This window comes from Acomys russatus, chromosome 3 (genome assembly GCF_903995435.1).
Source record: "Acomys russatus chromosome 3, mAcoRus1.1, whole genome shotgun sequence".
NCBI classification, from domain to species: Eukaryota; Metazoa; Chordata; class Mammalia; order Rodentia; family Muridae; genus Acomys; species Acomys russatus.
In genome coordinates, this window is record NC_067139.1 from 14855744 (window position 1) to 14878437 (window position 22694).

Here is a 22694-nt window from a genome sequence, read left to right on the forward strand (position 1 = left end):
CTGTGTAGCCTTGCTGGCTGTCCTGGACTCACGTTTGTAGACCAGGTTGGCCTTGAACTCAGTGATCCGCCTGCCTCTGCCTCCCGACCCTCTCGTTTTTTTGTTTAGTCTTATTGTACACTGTTCGGCATTTGAATATGTACTATAGTGGCAGCCTGCAAACACTGAAGTGTATACTGTGTTTTCTGTCTCAGTTAGGGGTTCCATTGCTGCTATGAAACACATGACCAAAACAGCAGGCTACTGAGGGAAGGGTTTATTCGGCTGACACTTTCAAACCAGTTTATCCTTGGTGGAAGGTCAGGACAGGAACTAAAGCAGGGCAGGAACCTGGAGGCAGGAGCTGATACAGAGGCCATGGAGGGGGTGCTGCTTACTGACTTGCTCCTCATGGCTCACTCAGCCTGCTTTCACAGAGAAACAGGACTGGGAGCCCAGGGATGGCACCACCCACAATGGGCTGGGCCCTCCCCTATCAACCGCTAATTAAGACATAGCCTACAGCTGGATATCATGAAAGTTTTTTCTTAATTGAGGTTTCTTCTCTCAGATGACTTTAGCTACGTTAAGTTAACACGAAACTTTCTAGCATACTTTCTTTATGTATTTTATCTCTTCTTAAATGATTTTAAAATTTTATTTGTGTGTGTGTGAGTGAGTGAGAGAGAGAGAGAGAGAGAGAGAGAGAGAGAGAGAGAGAGAGAGAGAGAGATGTGTGTGTATGTGTGTGTGTGTGTGTGTGTGTGTGTTTAAGTAAGTGTATGTCACTTGAGTGCAGTGCTGTTGGCAGCTAGAAGCGGACAATGGGTCCCTGGAGCTGATGTTATAGATGGGGCCAGCCAGAGGAACTGAACTCGGGTTCTCTGGAAGAACAGCAAGCATTTTAACTGCCGAGTCACCTCTCTCTAGTCTCCTGCATTTTATCTCTTACTAGTTAACAATACATAGTAGCAGATAAAAAGGTGGTACCCTGGTGGCTTTTAGCATCCTTTGGCTGTACTGAACCTATGCTTCTACTCCCAAACCCTTTTGACTTCTGTCAACTCCAATGGAAGTCCTAGGTATAGCTGGTGACTTGTGACTGGGTGGGCCACCTCTCTCTGTATTGGCCCTCTGGTAGAAGCCACTATGTCATGGCACCGGGGAGATAGCACAGTCAGTAAAGTCCTTGCCTGCAAGCATGAGGGTCCGAGTGTATCCCCAGTACCCATATCAAAAGCCAAGTATGGTGGCCATGAGTGTGTTCCAATACTGGGGAGACAGAGACAAGTGGATTCCTGGGGCTCCCTGGCCAGGCAGCCTAGGCTACTTGAAGAGTTCCAGGCTGTGAGAGAACCCATCTCAAATAACTAGGATAGTAATTGAGGAGCAATACCCAGTGTTGTCCTCTGGCCTCCACTTAAGCCTGCATTCATTTCACACACAACCGCCCCCATCTCTGTCTCCCTCTCTCCCTCTCCCTCTCTTCCCTCTCTCTGTCTCTGTCTCCCTCTTCTTGGCCTCTCTCTCTCTCCTGTTCATGTTAGTTCAAGAGCAGCTTTTTATGACACTTATGGAAAGAAGGCAGAGTTGTTCCTGGTGACTCTATGCCCTCTGATAGGAACTCCCCAGGAGCTTGGCCATGGTCCTCACAAGCATCATGGATCAGGAGACCCCGAGTTCTCTCCTCCGGCTAGATTGCATCTTGTTCAGTGAGTCCTTGGTGAATAGGCCTTGCTCTAAGAGAAGGGAGGATAAGTAAAGTAATATAGACCACAATGACTGGCTATTCCACCAATTATGAGGTGCTTAACAACATTAACTAAAAGAGGATTATTTCATTGATATTAAATAAGGTTAAGAATTGGGACTGGCCTACATGTGTGAAATAAATGGTGCTTGTGCTGTAAACAGCCATAAGGGAAGTGATGATACCTGTGATCAGCAACTGTGATGGTCAAGCTCCTTTGTGAAACTGATTAGCTTCAGAGTCACCCAGGAGATTGGTGAGGTACACCTCTTGACATGTATGTCTATGAGGGTGTTTGCAGAAAATTAACCGATGGGCTAGGACCCACCCTGAATATGGGATGGAGACCCTCACAAAATAATGGGAGAAAGGAGAAAGTCAGCTAACACTCACATTTGCTCTCTCTGCTTCCTGTCCTCCACGAGGTGAGCTTGAGCAAGTTAATCCTTCCTCCCTGAAGGTTGTTTCCATTGGGTATTTGATCACAGCATCAGGAAATGGTAACTGAATCAGTAGGGCTGCGGCACTGGACTATGACTTGTTTGTGGGCTCAATGAAAAGCCTGTAAAGAGAGGTGTGCCCCTGAGTGCTTGCAGTTATTAGTGAAAGGTGGAAAGAGTGCAGCCTTGGGTAAGCATGCTGCCTTTTGAAAAACCTGAGCATTTGGAGCATATGAATGGTACAGGTTTCATGAAAACATGTGTGTTCAAGCATGGAAGAAGGCTAGGTCAGGTGAGTGATGTCTGGAATACCAACTAACAGTCCTCTTAGGCTTGAGGTTTTAGCGACATAGTCCTATAAAATATTGTGGATCGTTCCTGGGAACTTATAAGTTGGGTCACAAAGCTGTCCCAATAGAAGAAGGCTCTGGAAGGCAAAAGTGCCTTGTTTCAGGAACTGCTCTATTTAAATCTTCATGATCACTGTCTGGTTGCAGACTGTCTTTCTGATCGTCACTCCTTCCTATCTCTGGGCCCCTGACAGGCTGGAGACAGCTTCCTGTCTCACCTGTCAACGTCTTGTCCTCACATCATGAAACATGCCCTCAATTACTCTGAAACCAGTTCACACAGTTAATTTTATTCTTTAATGATGTGTGTTGGTTGTAAACCATGGACAATAGAGAAGGAACAAAGACAACAAAATAGCTAGGATGCTCTAGCATTAAAAGTAGCCTTTAGGTTGGGCTGCAGAGATGGTTCAGAGGTTAAGAGCACTGGATGTTCTTCCAAAGGTCCTGAGTTCAATTCCCAGCAACCACATGGTGGCTCACAACCATCTATAATGAGATGTGGTATCCTCTTCTGTTGTTAATGTGTACATAGGTAGAACACTGTATAATAAATAAATAAATAAATCTTAAAAAAATAAAAGTAGCCTTTAAAGGCTGGAGAGATGGCTCAGTGATTAAGAACACCAACGGCTCTTTCAGAGGACCAGGTTTGATTGCTGGCACCCACATATCAGCTAACAACCATCTATAACTCCAGTTCCAGGGAATCTGATGCTCTCTTCTGGCTTTTAGGTCATAGGCACACATGTGGTGTACAGATATACATGCAGGCAAAACACACATATACATAAAAAATAAAAATGAATAAATCTTTTTTAAAAATTAAGCTTTTAGTGGGAATGACAACTGCCTGTAGAGTTTAATCATGTTTTAGTTTAACTCTCGAGCATGCACCCAGTGCTGGCTATATATCCCAAAAACAAAACTTCAGTTTTCTGGGCATGGTGGCACATGCCTTTTTGTCCCAGCACTCAGAAGGCAGAGGCAGGTGCATTTCTGTGAGTTTGAGGCCAGCCTTGTCTACAAAGCGAATGCCAGAACAGCCTGGGCTACACAGAGAAACTCTGTCTTGAAAAAACAAGAATGAATGAAAGAAAAATCTCTCAGCTTGCTTTTCAATGTTTTGGGAGATTAATAGGTAGCCCTATTCAGATATTAGTGGTTGAGATAGTGACCAATTTTTTCCTTTTATTGAAAATAGACTTCTCTCAAAATACAATACATCCTGATTACATCTTCCTTTTCCTCTACTCCTCCAGGTTCCCCCTGGCCCCCTCTCTGATCCAGACCCATCATCCCCTTTCTGTTTCTCACTAGAAAACAAACAGACTTCCAATGGATAACAGCAAAACAAACTAAAATATAAAAAAATAAAACAAAAAACAACAAGCAACCCATTAGAATTGAACAAAACAAACAAACAGAAACAAAAGAGCCCAAGAGAAGGCATAAGAAATAGAGATCCACTCGTTCATGCACTCAGGAGTCCCATTAAAAACACTAAACTAGAAGCCATAGAGCATACACAAAGGACACTCTGCCTATTCCACAGTTATTTCCTGAGCCCCAAGGATTTGATGGAGAACAAATATTTTTTACTTCAAAATATATATTACCTATTTCCTGCTTTAGGCGCAGAGACCCTCTACTTGAGGCAACAGGGAGGGTATCCAGATAGAGGAAAATGCTCTGTAAGAGCACAGAGTGTGAGAGAGGCACATGTGAGGTCCTAGATCACCTGAGATATGGTCTCCTTTAAAGCCGACAGTGATAAAAACAAGAACAACAAAAATGGACAGTGATGAGGAACTGCCACACTCTTCACTTCTTTGCTGCCATCTCCCACCCATACCGTGTGACTTAGAAACGTTTAGGGTCTACACATGCTGGTCTAGTTCACTCCTCCAGGCTTGGAAGAATCCGGGTAGAAGGCCCTTTCCTGTCTTGAGCAGCCTTGGATCTTGGTTATTTAAAAATATCTAACTGAAGACCAGTTCTTCGCTTCCATGCCCTGATGGCCACCCTGTATATCTTCCCCACCTGACCCTTGACACTGTCATGCAGTTTTACCTGGGGCAGCAAGAGAATTGTCACCTGGGTGTCACAGATTGCCATTGCCTGTCAATAAAGTCCGTTTATATAGACAGCAAGTGCTGGAACTGACAGCTGTGGGCACATCTTTTATCAGCTAAGTTATGTGTGTCTTCTGTGATTTCTACCCTGGTTTATTCCAGTCGTGCTTATGTGTATTTGTTAGAGCTCTCCAAAGAAATTGAACAACATGAGATAACTGTGTGTCTGAACGTGTGTGCACGCTCATGCACATGCATATTAAGGGATTTTTTAAGAGAATTGTCTCATGTGAGTGTGGAGACCAAGAAGCCCACCCACTCCCTGAGGCTGAAACTCCCAGGCTGGGCTGATGGTAATGAGGCTTTGGAGCTGCTCTTGCATCTCAGAGCCTGTGCTGCCTAGTTTTATGGCCACTTGACACAAGCTAGAGTCAGCGGAAAGGAGAAAGCCTCGACTGAGAAAATGCCTCAATAAGAATAGGGATCAGTGGGGGAGGGTCCAGCCCATTGTGGGTGGTGCCCTGCCTGGGCAGCTGGTCCTGTGTTCCATAAGAAAGTGGACCGAAGGAAGCATGGAGAGCAAGGCAGTAAGTAGCACCCCTCCATGACTTCTGTATCAGCTCCTGCCCCCAGGTTCCTGCCCTGTTTGACTTCCTGTCCTGACTTCCTTTGATGATGAACAGATATGGAAGTGTAAGCTGAATAAACTCTTCCTCCCCATGTTGTTTTTGGTCACACTGTTCTGTCACAGCAACAGAAACTCTGAATGAGTCTGAGCCTATGGCCCAGGAGTCTGGAGTTCAGATGTCTGACGGGAGAAGATGATGGGAGGTTGCAGCACAGAACCTGAAGGTGAATTTGCACTAGTGTTGCCTGTTTGTCCTATCCAGGCCTGATGTGGACTAGACCACACCTCCATCAGTGAGGACAGGGATTTTTCCCTTACGCTACTGAGTCTCAGCACCTCTTCATACGAATAGCCCCAAAGAAGGTTTACCAGTTGTCTGGGCATTCTTTAATCTAATCAAATTGGCACCAAAAATTAATTATCTCAGCTTATATAGAAGCTGAATACATATGTGTGTGTGTCTAAATGTAAATAAATAAACATGGATATATAGATATGAAAAGAAAGACAGTAGTTTGTCTAAAACCAGCTTAGGGGCTTTGGAAAGCCGTTGAAGGAAGTTTAGTACATTAAAAATGACTGTTGAATTAAATGTGGGTGAGGCTACTGGGAGATTGAGAGAGCAGTGCAAATATCAAGGTTTCTTTGCTCAGATTACATTGCAAGCACCTTTTTTTAAACCTCCCTCTACCATTATTTTATGCTAGAGGAAATGACCTTAGCGATATCAGGTGGGGTTTATGCAAGACCTGCCATTGCGCAAGGGAAGTACACTCTAAAGAAAGGCCTGCATCAAAGGCTCTCTCACTCTCTAGTACGCAGACACAGACTTGGGAACCCTGTGTGTAAGCAGGCACGGATGAGACAGACAGGAATGAACACAGCCGCGGAATGAATGTGCACTCACATTTCTAGATCACATAGAAAACTAACATGTTTAATATCGTGTCCAGGGTTCCATGTGTCCTTCCCAAATGCGTGGCTACCCAGCCTCAGGCTGCCTCATTTCCACTTGCAGGTGTAATTAATGAAGACGAGGTGACCCTGAACTAAAGATGTGCTTTAGATGCAGTCTGACTGGCGTCTTTATAGGAAGGTCTGGACCCAAGCTGCACATAGAAGGAAGATGGTGGTAGCAATTAGGGGTGCAGCCTGGGCCCAGCCAGCCATGGTGAGTTTTGTCAGCCAGCAGACACCAGGAAGAATCAGGGAAGATTGCCCTGCTGAGCCTCTGTAAAGAACCACCACCGTGCACATCTGGTTGGCTTTGGACTTTACTGTGAATTTAAAAATCAGAACCCAAATTATGTTGTCATTAGCCGTCTGGAGTGTGACAGCTTACTGTAGCAGCTTCAAGTAGCTCATAGACATTGATTTATGATTCCTTATCTTTTGATGGGTCAACACGCATCTCCTGTTCCTGACCATTTGGGGTAAGAGCACTCCACTATTCATGTCTTGGGTGTTTTTGCTATCCCTCCTCCTCCACCTCCGTTTGTCTTGTTAACACCATACATATTCTCCCTTTATTCTTTTTCTTTCTTTCTTCACCCCACCGTACCCCACTTCAGATAGTTTTGCTTGTGTGTTCCAGACTAGTTTCTTCTCCATAGCACAAGCTGGCTTGCACTCTCAGTCCAGCCTCTCAGATGTATGCTAGATTTTGCATTATTTGTAGTATGTTCAAAATCATGGAAAGTTACCAGAAGGGAAAGTTCAAGGGCATTTGGGGAAAACAGTCACGTGCCTGCACCACATGGCGGATGCTGTGTTTGCCTACAAGGAAGGTTCATATCATCTCCCGTCTTCATCACTTTCTGAAGCTGAGTCTTGGTGAATTTCCTCAAGCGGTGTGTATTTTGTGGCTTAAAACAATTTCCTGTAAGAAATCTCTGGAGGTTACACGCAAAACTGTTCGGCCTGCAAGGACATGGTTAGGAAGCAGAAACAAAGGCATGGCCTGGTACTTGGAAGCTGTACGTGACTTAGTTTTCTGATGACTAAGTGGCAATGCTATCTACTACATGGAGGTTTGTTTCTTCCCCCTTCTTATTTATTTATTTATTTATTTAGAGACAGGGTTTCTCTGTGTAGTCCTGGCTGTCCTGAAACTCACTCTGTAAGACCACGCTGGTCTCAGACTCAGAGATTCACCTGTCTCTATCTCCAAGTGGTGGGATTAAAGACATACACCACCACTCTTCCTTTTTATTTTGCATTTATTTTATTTTATTTTTAAATGAAAATGGCAGATATAAACCTATCTTCCTAGCTAATGTCAGTAGCCATGATAGATGGAGAGGTACCTCTGCAAGGTGTTTAAATCACAAATTGGCAATTACAGGGCATCTTCATCAATGTTGATTCTTTAAAAAATTATTATTATTGTTATTATTTCTTAAACATTAAAAATATTTTGCACTTATTTAGTTTGTGTATGTGTGTGCTCATGTATGTTCACATGCATGTGTGAGTGACATGGCACCCATGTTGGAGGTCAGAAGGTAATTTGTGTGAGCCAGTTCTCCTCTTCCACCATGTGAGTTCTGAGGAATGAACTCAGGTCATCAGACTTGGCGGCAGTCACCTTTACTGTCTGATCCATCTCACTGGCCCAGAATGCGGGTTTTTACTAAAAGCAGGCGGCAGCCGTAAGATTTCTTTCAGAACAGAATTGACTTAACCTTGCTATTTCTTTCAACTGAAATGTGTTTCAGATTTTGTCAAGACATAAAGTGCTTTCGGAGTGGAATGCAGTGTCAAAAAGCGGCCCGGTGTGGGAGCATCAGTCTTTTGAGCACGCGTGCAAATCTTAAAGCTTAATACTCTTTATTGCGGCTTTAGTGTAAGAACACAGACAGACGTTTAGTGGATTCGAGTGTGCTTGGTGTTTATGTAGGAACATATATGGATATCTTTAATTTGGGAGACTATATGCACTTGGACTTTAGGTTATTTCAGGACTTGAAATTTTATTTATCATTCAAAAGTAGTCAAGTTGCCATGCTGGACCCAGTAAAGAAAACACACAGGAAGTACTTTGTCAGTGCTGCTAATGCAGTTTAAATGGAGAGGCGTATTAATGGCTATGGAAGTCTTTGTGTCTTCTCTGTGGATGTGGCTGCAGAAGGCATTAAAATATGCACCTCTTTCCCTGGGGAAGCTCAGTAACTACAATAAAAAATTGTTTGTTTTTTTTTTTATAAGGTTTATTGTAGCAAATTGATTCTTAAATTTCCACTCACAGAAAGGCGCAAATGAAGTTATTTTTTCCAACGGCAGCAGCCAGAAGTCTTACTTCTTTTTTCCAGTCTGGGCCAGATCCAGGCAGATAATTTTCCCCCTGATGTTGACAATTCAGGTCACCCAAGTGGTTTTTGAAAACACGGAATGAGAGCGCTCACACACTGCTGGTGGGAGTATAAATACTTATAACCCTCTCAAAGGCAATTTTCCCACAAGTTAAAAAAAAAAAAAAGACTTTTAAAGTGTATATTCTATTATAAGCTAAATTAATAGGAATTGAATTACTGTAAGGAAATAAGTTTATTCACAAGGAGTTTCAGCTATTTTCATCAATAGTGAAAAACCGGCAGTATCCTAAATGGTCTAAGAAAATGTGAACCATTAAATCAAAGAGCTAATTAATGCTGCCATTGACAGTGACGTTTTTGAGCTGGCTGTAATGGCTCACTTCTGCAATCCCGGCGCAGGAAGACTGGCTTGCATTGGAGGGCAGCGTAGGGTACAGGGTGAGACCCTATCTGAAGACTCCAACAAAAAGGAAAGGAAAATTAAAAAAAAGAAAGAAAGAAAGAAAGAAAAAACAGAGGAAAAGGAAAATATTTTTAAGGCACATAAAATGAATCTGTGCCAATATTCTGCCTCTTTCTCTGAATGTAGATATCTATAGAAAAGGAATGGAAAGAAATAAAGTGTCAGCTTTTCCTAGCAAGACCACTACTAGTGATGCTATATTTGTTTTATTATTAGCATCGTGATGGAAGCTCCTGGAATGCATTTAAATATATTTAAATGTGTATTACAAGATCGTGGAGATTAATAGTTGACATTTGGAACAGACACCATTTGTGTCCGGAGCTATCTCAGGGATGCACATTAGAACTATGACTTTGCTCCCCCTCCTGGTGGCGGCCACCCACCACCCCATTGTCCCTGGGCAAAGTTCTCCTCTGTTGCTTTAGGACATCTGGCCATGCCATCCGATGTTCAGCCCAGCGTCCACATAATTGGCCTCTATGACCTGGAAAGAGAAAGCATATGCAAAGAGATTTCAAGGACAGCTTTTTGTCACATTTTTCTCCTTCAGGCTATTGCTAGGTTGTCAGTCTTAAGTACAGTCATTTGGAATTTAAAATTTAATTCTGCAGACAAAAGTCATGCCATTTCCATTTGTCCAATGCCCTGTTGAAATGAGAAATGGTGACTGTGTTCTTGATCAGTGCCAAAGAATGGACTTTAACTATTAAAAGAGGGCTGTGTGTGTGTGTGTGTATGTGTGTGTGTGTGTATTGTTGGTGGTGGTGGTGGTTGTGGTGGTGGCAGTGGTGGTGGTGGTGGTTATCGTCGTTGGGGATTTTCTTGCCCCAAACTTATACTTACCTGCCTGGTTTTTTTCTTACTCCATTTCTGTGTTTATGTTTCTTTTTTCTTACTTATATTTCTTTATCCAAATTAGGCCAATCATATTAAATTAAAGAAGAAAAAGTGTGATTTTACTTGTTTTTTGTTTTAATCATGGAATTAAAATGGCACAAAAAGGAGATGCCCCCGCTGCCGCTGGTGGGCTTTCCTTTTGATTTCAGAGGCTCCTACAGGCCCAAGGGCACAACCTGAGATGGATGAACGTGTGCAAATCTGAGGATGTAGCTGAGTGCTGATGCTGAAGCTCAGAAGCCGCGCTGTGGTGAGGAAGCACGCCGGCTGCATGGGGAAACCATTTGTTCTCCTTTGTTCATTCTGTGTTGCGTCCTGTGAGAAGCCGATGCTCAAATGGAAACAGATGTCCAGGAGATTTTTGGGGGAGAAATGCTTTTTCTCGTCCTACACAGGGAAGATGCTGATGTGGGTAAATAGTGTCTCAAATAACGAGGCCCATAAACGAGGAGGCTGAGGCAGGAGCATCTCAAGGCCTGCCTAAGCTTCATAATAAATTCAAAGCAAACTTGTGCAACTAAATGACACTCTTAAGAAAGAACTGGGAATATAGCTCAGTGACGGAGTGCTGTTCTAGCGTACTTGAGACCCTGCGTTTAATCCCCAGTAATATGAGGGTGGGGCAGGGAGATGTTTGTGCATATTAGACTATTAAACGTTTCTGCAATGGAGTAAATTTACTGTAGCCCCTTGGAGAAAATGTTTTATATATATATGTTTTTACAGAGATGGAAATCTAGCCTAACTCCATATTATTATTATTATTATTTTTGTTTCTTTACTGATATGCCTATGTTCAGACCCTCTGGCAAATGTATGAGTTAAATTGACCCCGAAGCCTTACATGGCTTGCAAAAATGCAGAATGAGGCACAAACAGTTAAAAAAAAAAAAAAACACATATGCTCAGATTTGCATAGGAAGCTTGATCCTCAGCATTTCCAGGCTTCAAAAATAAAGCCAAGGCAGATAGAAAGGCTTCGGAAAGAAAACTATGGTGCTTTGAAGGCCATATTTAGAAACCACCTTCAGTGCCATTCCTATATATAGTGAACCTCTTTTAAGAAAAATAGCTTGCAGCCTTTGTTGTACATTGTGGGTCAGAGGTCGTGTCGAACATCAAGAGGGTGAGCTACAAAGCTGCATGGATCTGTTTGACCAAGTTGGCATTCTAGAAGCATGGAGGTAGCCCTTATTACAAGGACTAAAACCAGGAAGTTCAATTATTTTCAACATAAGGGAGTGTGGCATGGCTTGCTGCCCTAGAGAGGCTGACCTGGTGACCTCCTTGTTGGCGCCTGCTCTTCAAGAGCACAGAGCCCCCCCCCCCCCCCCCCCCCCCCCCGTTCTGGCCAGACCTGTATTTTTCTTAGCACACCGTGATGTTGTTTTAAGTCCTGCCTGTTGGCTATTGGGTGCCTGCAAACACAATGTTAGGTGTGGGAGGATTTCAAAGAGTAGTTGCTGTTTTTCTGAGCCATCTCTCCGGCTCCAGCTCCCTTTTTACTCAGGCTGGTGCTCTAGCCTATGCTGTGATGCTGAGATGCTACGGTGCTGTGATGCTATCAGCATTTAGTGTGAATCTTCCCTCGTTAGTTCAAGCTCTCGAAATGCACTCACAGACACAGCCAAAAGTGTGCTTCGTTAATTTCCTATGTGCTCCTTAATCAAATCAAGTCGATCAAAATTAACCATCACGTACCAGCAGTGTTTAAGGGTGCTGATTTCCCTGTATCCTTGCAAACACTTGTCATTGTCCATCATTTTAAGTACAGCTGTACTGGTGCTTGGGAAAGATGCCTCGCTGTGGTCCCCACTTGAATTTCTATGACTGCTAATTACTAACTGCTATCCTTCATGTGCTTATTATCCATTTACACACACACACACACACACACACACACACACACACACACAGAGTTATTTGTTGAGATTCTGTGCTTACTTTTAAATTTAACTGTTATTAAGTTATAAAATACATGACTTACAAATATTTTCACATTGAAGCACAAACATTTATTTTTTTCTTTTGTGACGGGGTCTCTCTAGATAACCCATGTTAGCCCCCAGCTCTTGCCCTTCCTGCCCTAGTTTCCTAAGTGATGGGATTCCAGGGGTGTGATAGATGTAGCTATGTGTTAAACTGATAACCCATACCCTCATATAATTATCATAGCTTTTTTTCTTTTCCAGGTGCATTTTTATTTTGCGCCACACTGTGAGACTCTATCCTTTGTGCTTGACGTGGCTGTTGCCGTTTTCAAATTAGAGCCATTGCAGTTATGCCCACAAATCCCTCACATGACAAGGTCCACTAAGAAGGTGTGTGAGGTTCCTCCCAAGATGGCCCTTAAAGCCCTGGAGATCTCACCCTCCTCAAGCGTATACAAGGGATCGACATTTGTTAGGGGAGACGGAGGCAGAGAAGGGTTCTCTTTGGTGCAGTTAGTAGCTGCCTGTGAGTAGCCTGCACTCCTAGTGGTAATTCTTCATCCATAACCCTTTGAGTAATGTTAGTTAAACTCACCGGTTCACGAAGCTAGACCTGAGAGAATTCGTTTCTTTTGACTTTCATTGGCGCCCCATCCGGGATGAATAAAAGTTTGTTCATGTCCCCTAGGAAAGGTCCCAGTGGTTTACCAAGTTAAAGTTGCTTATTTACAGACAGCTGTATTTTAAAAATATGTCTCATTGTGTGGGCATGCAAGTTTCCCTTTAACCAGACAAAACAGACGGTAGCAGATGCAGATGAAGACGCTGATAGCAGTCCCATGTCTCTTAGCATTGAGAACATGATTTGAGAAAGGCATCACTGGCTAATTTGGTCATTATTTGAACATCCCCTGGTGCACTCATACAGATGGAAACGGTACCAACCATGTAAACTGTGTGGGCTAGCTCTCAGGCTAGACAGATGGAGAAGAACGGTCCATCTTGTTGGCCGTCCTTTACCCCTTTCCGTGATGCGGTGCGGATTGACCTGTGTGCAGGTCTCACGTGAACTGCCCAGAAGACAAAGGGTCACAGCAAGTAGTGTTATGTCTGCTTATGTAGAGTAACTTGCAAGGGGATAAAAGTGAATATTTTGGGTTTATTGTTTCTGTATTTAATTCAGTAAACTTCAGGGTGAAAACTGCCATGCAAAGAAATAAAAGTTTCTTTCTTTCTTTCTTTTTTTTTTTTTTTTAAATCAGTTTTGGTTTTCTGTCCTTTTTCTAGGCCCCTGATGATTGTCACTCAGAAGATCACAACCTTGGCTTTCCAAGTTCATGATGGTGAGAAAACAGTCTTCCCATTTGTTTTAGCCAGGCGTCCGGAGCTCCCATGCATGCTTTGCACACACAACCCAAGCTTTACGTGAACACCGAAGGCCTTGCTCTCATGTTCAACATTTCCAGGCCTCATCAGTCACACCCTTCTACTTTCTGGGCCATCACTCCTCATTCCCTCATTGAATTTAGAGTCTACATTTGCTAAAACATTTACTCCAAGAACAGTGAGCTTTTGTTTACATTTTAAAGTTAATTCATGATGCCCTCTGACCTTTTCCAAATTTATTAAGACAATGGCTTCCTTTTTGCTTTGATTTCATCTCTGAAAAACTTAGAGGGTAATAAAAAATTTAGCAGCATTGGCTGGTTAATTGGTTTTTAATGCTAGTTTTTAGCCCCCTGGGGGAGGTGTATGCTTGGAAAAATCATCTGATAAGATTAGCCTGACCTATAAAAAGCTAGGAGAAGAAAGAGCCTTTTGCTTGGGTAAAACAAGGTTTTTTTTTTCATTTAGCTTCTTCCTAACAATGCTCAGACCATGTGATTTACATCCTTAGGGTGGTTTTCCATGGCAGGGAGAAAGGCTTGCAGCCAGGTGGAAGATTCCAGCGCAGGGTTAAGAGGGGCAATGGGCAGGTGCTCTGTGGTTTGTGCTGCTCAGGGACTGATGTCAGCTGCTACCATATCTTTATGGTGGACAGGTTGCGAAGATTTCTCTCCAACAGCTAGTTTCCTTATTTTGTTAATGGGAACAGATTGTGAGTCATTTGACCTAGTGTGTTTCATTCATACATAGGGCTTTAGCTACTCTGCCTTTAGCTGGGTCACTCATAGCAGGAAATAGGGGGTCTTTCATAGCAAGAATGGGGTGTTTGTAGAGTCACCAATCATCCTGATTTACTCAGGGCCCAGACACATCCCAAAATAGGACTTTCATTGTCAAAATCAGAAAGTCCCAGGAAAATGGAAACCCTGCTTGGTAGTAGCTGCCAGGAATATCTACCCTATGGCCCATGGGCCTGAGGAAGCCCACAATAGCTTTGAATATAACCCTACCCCCAAATTATTAACTTACCTAAAACATAAGATTTGATGGCATGGGGTAGGGGTTAGCTATGCTGTTCTGTTCTTGAGTGTAAACTTTATACATGACAACTTTATGTCACCATGTCAAAAGGCTGGGCATGCCTACCAGTGTACAGAAGCAGCGTAACCAATTGTCAAAGTCAGTTCGATTCTGCAAATTGTCACGAGTGTATTACTTACTGAGATCTCAAGGAAACACAGTAGGGTTTTATTTTTGGCTTCTTCCCTCCCTCCCTCTCTCTCTCTCTCCCTCACCTACCGCCCCCCCCCCCCCCCGGCCAGGTGTGTGTGTGTGTGTGTGTGTGTGTGTGTGTGTGTGTGTGTGTGTGTAGACATGGCCTCGGTGCACATCCCAGTTTAGTCTTGACCTTGGAATCCTCCTGCTTTCTCCCATGTGCTGCCATACTAGGCTGGAGTGAGTAGGGGTTTTTGTTTTTTGTTTTTGACACTGGCTCCTTCTCGTCTTCTCCATCTTCTCCTCCTCCTTCTTCATTTTGAAATAAACTTTGGGCCCAAATTTACATTTTAAGGCACTCTCCCTTTACCACATTTCCTGGAATATTCCTAACACGAAGTAAAGTGTTTATTTACTTTTTTCTTTTCTTTTTCCCTACTTTGTGTGTGGGAGGAATGAGGGAATTCCAGAAACACTCTGTCTTTTCTTAGGCATTTTCTTTTGACAGGATCTTATTATGTCTCCTAGCTGGCCTGAAACCCGATCCCCCTGTCCCTGCCTTCCACAGGCTATGATTACAGGCCTGAGCCACCACACCTAGTTTAAGTGCTTTGTGGAATTGCCTTCACAGTTGCTAGGCAGAATTAGACTCCTATGTTGTTTACTGTGCTTCAGAGCTGATATGTGGCTCATTTCTGTACTCCCAGCACTTGGACAGCATACACAAGAGGGCTGCATGTTCAAGGCCAGCCTGGGCCTCATAGTGAGATCCTATCTCACAAAAACAAAAGGGAGACAAATTCACAAAGTTTCTTTGCTCCAAGGTAGCAAGCACATTTATGGGAAGCAAACATTGCTTGTGCTTGGAAGTTTGTCTACCGTGGATGAGTTTGAAGAAAGGAGAAGAAAAATCTGACAATCCTTTGTGTTTTCCCTGCAGTTAGAGCTATATCCCTTCTGCTGTTTTGAAGAAGAAAGTTCTTGTTTCTTCCCCATTGTGTGTCATCCCAGTCCCTTCAGCTTCCCTGTTACAGCCTGTCCCAGTTCTCTGGTGTAGTTGTTCTTTTTCCCCGTTGCTATGACAAAGGGTTTAGTTTGGTTCATGGTTAGAGGTGTGGTCCATCATGGCTGGGGAAGGGGGGCATGGCAGGCAGCACATGAGTGCATTGTCACATTGCATCTGAGGTCAGGAAGCAGAGAGGGATGCCCGCTGGTGCCCAGCTCACGTTTTCCTTTTTTAGCAAGCCCAAGAACCCAGCCCTTGGAGCAGTGCTGCCTATAGCTAAGGTGGCTTTCCCTGCCTCAGTTAACCACTTCTAGACAGCCCCTCACAAGCATGCCCAGAGGCTCATCTCCTGGGTGATTCTAGGACCTGTCCAGGGGACAGTCACTCTTGACATCACTCCATTTCCCACTTGGCATCATGAGGGAGACATTTGGGTTGGCTTAGCCCACGATAGGCACTCATACAGCTGCTAGGGCATTGGATTGTCATGTCGTAAGGAATGGGCAAGGCTCTGTGGAGCAAACATCCTACTAAACAAATGAAATATAAGTAACCTTGAATGTCCCCTTGTTTATACAAACTTATGGAGACTTTCCCTCTTCATGTGGACTCATGGGTAACTGATCCAGAATAACTTCACACCCATCATAAAGATGGAATCCAGGGCCTCATGTGTGCTAAGCTCACTGTCAACCAATGCCTTCCTCCGGCAGGGCTTTTGAAAAATGAAAACCAGAGACTCTATAGCAGATTAAGCAAAAAAAAAATAAATAAATAAATAAATAAAAAGTCGGCTTTCCCCCCAAATGAATTTGGGAAGACGATTTTGGGATCAGCTCCTTATTTTACCTTAAACATGTTATTCCTAATTTCATTCCATTTTCTTAGGATTAGGTCGAAAAGCTGAAGACCTTTCTGCCGAGCAACACCGACTTGCTGTGAAGTAAGTTAGCGATTAGCAGAACACTCTCAAGCCCTGTGCGTGTGTCTAGCCCAGTGGTCCTCAACCCTCCTAGTGCTGCAACCCTTTAATACAGTTCCTCACGTTGGGGTGACTCTCAACCATAAAAACCATTTTCATTGCTACTTCAAAACTGTAATTTTTGCTACTGCTATGAACTGTAATGTAAATATGTGCAACCCACCAAGGAGGTCATGACACACAGGTTGAGAACCGCTGGTCTAAAGTGTCTTCATTTTAATAATACTCATGCCTTAATCTCATTATATGGCTGTGATCCTACTACTCAATCTGTTATTGATGGGCTCTTCTCCGTCTACTGATCCTCGCCTTTGGGCCATGCTAAGCAATGGTTAACCTTGCATGTATATTATTTCTGTGTGTGTTTGGGTCTGCTGTAGGGCAGAGGTCAAGGGAAGTTGGATCTTGTCTCTAATTTTGTCAGTCCTGTGAGATACTCCTTTCCGAGGATGTGTGTGTGTGGATGTGTGTGGATGTGTGTGTGTGTGTGTGTGTGTCTGTGTCTACTGAAGAATTATTTTTACAGGACTTGTGTCTGGGGCCTTTACGAAATAGTAATTGCCAATGCCTGTAGTGTGATGAGATGCCCAGTACGGGGAATAGGAATGATAATAAGAAGGGCAGAAGAGAATCCAGGTTGAGGAGTTGCAGGGAGTCTGAAGATGGTCTTGGCTAGTGTGGATGGGCAAAGGAAAGGGATGTTGTTAGAAAGAAAGGGGAGGCTCCCTAAAGGACCAGGAGAAAAGCATTGCTGGCATGGAAAGGCCACTGGGGTGGCTCACAGCTGGGGATGGGTTCCTGTTAGAGGGTACGGAGAGCTAGTTGGCATCCCTAAGGAGTCCCAGGTGGTGCCTTCACTAAGGAGCTGAGACTTGGAAACAGTTGTGAAGCTCTGGAGGATTCTCATAAGTCCCCGCTCTCTTGCTCAGCGCTGTGTGGCTATTAACAGCTTAAGGCACTGTCTGATGAGTGTTTCAAGTGCTCCCTCCCTACGATAACACCCTACTAGGATGGCGTGCCTTTGAAGCACTGAGCAGAGTCTCGCACTCCAGGTTTCCCCTGCTCCCTTTTTCAGGACCTGGACACCAAAGCAGACAACAGATTGTCACAGTTGGTTTTGTGTGGCTTCCAAGTGGAAACCGGCCGGGTCCTCCCACCGTTTACTTTGTATTTATGTTGGCAGTCGGGAGAGAATTTCCCCTGTCTGGAGCAACTGAGCAGCTGACACTAGGTCAGATTCTCACCCTGCCTTTGTTCATACCTTCACTTCATGATGCAGGCAGATAGAAGTGATGAGAGAAGAGCAGCTCCGAGCCTCAGAATAGCCCGAGATCCCTCCCTCAGTGTTGGTGGTCCCCGCCAGCAGAGGGTGACATGGAAACTGTGACCATCTCAGTGGCCTATCTCACCCATGGTTCCTGCCTTAAAGCTGTCTTGGCCAGATTTTAGAGAAAACAGAATTTAAAGGTCTTGGCATGAAGAGTAATGTTCAGGTGTATGGGCGTGTTCTGATGAAGAATTGAACGTAGATGAATACTCATTTTAAACTTTGCTTGTATTCACAGGGAGAAGCCCTCGCTTCTGCAGTACTTGAGTTACCATCTCAACTTTATGAGTGTCATAGCTGGCCCTTGTAACAACTTCAAGGACTATGTAGCGTTCATTGAAGGGAGACATGTACACATGAAGTTGCTGGAAGTGAACTGGAAGCAAAGAGGTTTCCACGGTTTGCCAGAGCCTTCCCCCACTGTAAGTTTTTAGTACTCACTATATTTTTCTGGACTTTCGGAAAGTGGGTTTCATTCTCAGGGCTGTCTCCTTGCTAATAGGCATTCTAATGAAAATGTCATAGTTGGGAGTGTAGCTTGGTGATAGAACACTTACTTGCCCAGCATGCTTGCAATCCTGGGGTTGAACTCCAGAGCGGAAAAAGGCAACAGGCACAACCAAATGTCAAGCAGCTTAACGGAGAACATGGCACGATCTCTTAACAGAGATCCCTGTCCTACTTGCTTAAAATCAAACACAGGCAATTATTTAAGCCGTTCTCTGTACAAGATCACTTAGTTTGGAGTCAGGCACTGTTCTCAGTTCCTTGTCATGTCTAGTCACATAATGCCCAATGCCCTCTGGGAAGGACGCCATTGCTGTGCCATATTGCAAAGTGGCAACTCTTAGGAAGCTGGAAACTACAGACACATAGGATGACATTTCCTGGAAAGTCAGAGGAACTGGGCACAATGACTGAATCCTGACGAACCGAAAGCTCAGCACTTCCTAATCCCAGATGTTCTATTTTGTGTCTCTGTTGCTGTGATAAAGCCATGATCAAGAACAGCTGGAGGGGGAAAGGGCTTATTTAGCTTGCAGGGTGGAGTCCACAGTTGAGAGAAGCCAGGGCAGTAGCTGCAGGCTAGAACCTGGGGACCGACTGAAGCAAAGACCACAGCAGATCTGTTTCCTGGCTTGCTTGCAGGCTCCTTGATCGTTTCCTGGCTTGCTTGCAGGCTCCTTGATCAGCTGCCTTTCTTCCTACAGCCCAGGTGCAAGTGCCTAGTGGCCCTGGGCCCTCAGCATCAATTAGCAATTAGGAAAAGGCCCCACAGACATGCCACAGGCCAACCCGGTGGAAGGATTTCATCAGCTGAGCTTCCCCATTTCCTGGTGACTGTTGGTTTATTCCAAAGTGATAGCTAACAATGATACCAGATGAAACATTTGAGTCATCTTTGGAAGCTAAGGCTCTCCATTATCTGCCCGTGAACTGTCTCCTCAGATGTTCACTCGCCAGCGAAGAATCTATTATACTGGAAGTCTCTACCTCCTGGCTGGTGATGCAAACATGTTTTCCTGGCTCTGCAAGCTGTACTAGTGGAAAGTAAATGGTTATTGTTTTGTGGTGGAAAATAGCTACCCTATAATGGTACTCATTTCCCTTATGTTTTGGACAACAACCCTACCTAACTTATGTTGGTAGGAGATACTGAAAGACACATTCAGATATATGTCCTATGTTTAGAGCGACTACCACTGGTCTTCAGGGTTACATGTGTGTTCTGCATCTAAGTACAGCACTCCACCTAATCCTGTCAGATTTGTGTCTTGAGGAAGAAAACCCACACTCATTGCTTTTCCTTCTAGGGAAGCAATTGGTAGCCATGCTCTTCAGATGCTCTTGCCAAAACTGTGCTCCCCATACCTGAGCAGTTACATGGATTTTCCTCCCATTTTTTAGGGAGCTGTGATACAGAAGTTGTGTATGACCTTGATGTCTCTCCTGTTGTTTTTGACGCTCTCTAAGTCCTTTCCCGTCACCTTCCTTACCGATGACTGGTTTGTACATAAAGCCAACTTTCTGAGTCGTCTCTGGTACTTATATGTCGTCATGCAAGCTGCAAAGCCCAAGTATTACTTTGCATGGACATTAGGTAAGTTTGACGGAGAGGCTCCAGATGAATGAGGAATGAAATGGTCCTCCATGGGCAGCTTAGCCAGAATATCGTTTGTATCATTGAGTCATAGTAAAGTCCAGTCCTTCGTGGGTGGTAGTGAAGCCAGTGTCCATTTTCACCCCTGACATTACACTCCTCTCTTCTACCCTCCATAACCTCAGTTATCGGTGAGAAGATGTCTGGGTTGGTGTTTAAAGCCAATGTTCATAACAGCTTCTGACCACTGAACTTGGCCACTGAGTACAGTGCAAAGAGAAAATTCCAGTACAAGCCAGGGATGGTGGTAGACACCTTTAATCCCAGCATTTAGAGGGCAGAGGCAAGTGGATCTTTATAAGTTCAAGGGCAGTCTGGTCTATAGAATGAATTCCAGGACAGCCAAAGCTACACAGAGAAACACTGTCTCAACAGAAAAACCAAACTATTCCAGTAACAGCCTGGCTTTCTTTTTATTTTTCTGGGTTGTATGTATGTACAGTGACTTTTACTAGCACACACACATATTTGGGTAGTACATCTTGAAGGAAATTCTGGTTGAGCTTGCCACTTCAGAAGGAAGCTGAGTTCAAGGATTTCCTCTTTATGGTAAAAAGTTCAGCTTCCTTTGATTTTTATCACACTTCTTTTTGCAAGAGGTGGGGAGTGCTGGCTAATCTCAAGGTTTTATCTCTTTCCTTTGAAAGAATTTTAGATAGAGTGGTATAACGCTTTGCTAAGAGAATTTATGCACTTACCAAGGCTAGTTAAGGGTTGTGATTTAAGACAGGAAGATTAGAGTGATTGGGTACTTGGCTTCCTAAGTTAAATTTGTCATTGAACAGTTCCTGGTGATTTGCCCCCAGACTGCAGATTAAGAAACAGGACATGACTCAGGTCCTCTTCTTAGTTTGTGCCTTGTGTCTTAAGTTGTAAATTAAACTTTGCAGAAGCAAAATTATTTTCTTTAGTCAAATATTTGTTATATGAACTAGACTATTTTGGGCATTTAGGTATGTACTCCAGCATTGGCAGGTTTTTGTTGTTGTTGTTGCTGCTGCTGTTTGTTTAATGACAGTGTGTATATCAAGAGACAGAAACTTTCATTGCCCCAAGCACAAACTTTGTGCCCATTAAGCAATTCTTCCTGGGGCCAGGTTATTTTTAGTTGCCAAAATATATATGCATAAGTTCAGCGCAAATGCAGTATTTCCCTAATGACGGCCATGACATCAGACTTTGAGCTGTTTGTTTTGTTTTGTTTGAGACAGGATCGTCCTATGTAGTCCTGCTGGCCTGGGGCTCCCTCTGTAGACCAGGCTGGCTCAGACTTCCGGATCCGCCTGCCAATGCCTGGACTTAAAGTTGTAAACTACCACACCTAACATTAGAGCTGTTTTAGAATTTGTGGTGTGCTGTGTTTCGGTCACACTTCCATTCAGTTTAGTTTAGGGGTGTTTGTTGACCACCAGGCTTTGTGCTGGGAAATATCTTCTGCATCTCAAGACTGTGACATTTTGTGGGAAAACAGACCTCTCCATTAACTGGGCAAGAGGCATCAAGAGCTGCCTCAGTGGCCATAAGGTGGAGGGAAAAAAATGTGTTTCAACAGCCCCTTCCCCTCCTTCCTGATTCTGCTGTTGCTTTGCTAGTTTCAAAACAAACAAACAAACAAACAAAAAAAAACAAAACAAAACAAAACAAAAAAAAACAAAAAACAAAACTGCCTTCTTTATTTCCTTAGGAGCTAGGCAATTCTGTCTTGTGTACCTGGGAATCTACTTGGATCCCTGCATTTATATGTTTTCCCATGCAAAATAGTTAATGCTTTCTCTTTACTCTAACCTGTGTATGGATGTGTGCAGGTGTGTGTGTGTGTTTATGGAGAGAGAGAGAGAGAGAGAGAGAGAGAGAGAGAGAGAGAGAGAGAGAGAGAGAATGAAAATGGCGCCATCTCTTTAACTGCGTTCTCTATTTTCACTTTGCTTTCTCTCTTCTCTCCTTACCCTTCCTGCTCCCACATTTGTATCTCAGGGCTTAAGGGCTGACTTTGGACTGTATCAGCCACAGATTTAAGGAGGAAAAAAGGCCATTCCGTGGCCTCCTGGGGAGAGTCTGACACAAGGTGGGTTGTGCTGACGGGGTCTGGGTGGGAGGGGTGATAGGGAACAGGATGTCATTCTGTCCCCTTTGGAATGCAGGTGCCATTTTTCTGGACAGCTTTGTCATGCACTGGGTTGTTTTTCTCCCCATCCCCTGCCCTGCCTTCATGTTTACCTGGTTGGTTGGTAGAAACACTTTATTAAGTCATATAGGTTTGATTTGAACTTTTTTCAGTTTAGATTATGTGGGCTAGTCTGAAATGAGCCTTTGTATTATTTATGAATAAAGAAGCCATGAACAGTCCATTAGGAAACAGTTAAATTGCGGACCCGAATAGTTGTTTTATCCAGCCCTTTAAAATGCCATTTACATATAATTGATGTACTAATTATAAATTATTATCAGTTTAATCCTCAAAGCTGGCCTCTCCTGGATCTCTGCTGTGCTGCACTGCACCATGTTAGGTTTGCTCTAGTTACTGTTTATATTGAAATGGCAAAACAATTTCCTTTGGATTTAACATCCAGTTCTGATTCCGCCCGCCCCCCAACTAACTGGCACTAATTCAGCACGCTCAACTGTAGTGTAGGCTATGTCCTGAGGACCACAAACTCCAAGAAAGGGTTATTCAACTCAGCTTCTCTGCCATAGCAAGTTACACCATGCACGGAAAAAGGGCAGCCAGTCTGGGGCTATGAGTCAGCACCTCACTCAGGCTGCTCTGGGTCATGATGAAATCCTAGA

The 22694-nt window shown here is 43.8% G+C and overlaps 1 protein-coding gene across 1 annotated transcript in view; it reads left to right on the plus strand.

Moving 5' to 3' along the window:
- Nucleotides 1–22694, plus strand: part of Mboat1 (membrane bound O-acyltransferase domain containing 1) — a 99647-nt gene that overhangs the window by 58879 nt on the left and 18074 nt on the right. The window contains exons 5-8 of the mRNA XM_051169468.1: nucleotides 13118–13173; nucleotides 16326–16380; nucleotides 17985–18168; nucleotides 19655–19847. Coding sequence (XP_051025425.1) covers nucleotides 13118–13173; nucleotides 16326–16380; nucleotides 17985–18168; nucleotides 19655–19847 — 488 coding nt within the window. The remainder of the gene's footprint in view (nucleotides 1–13117; nucleotides 13174–16325; nucleotides 16381–17984; nucleotides 18169–19654; nucleotides 19848–22694) is intronic.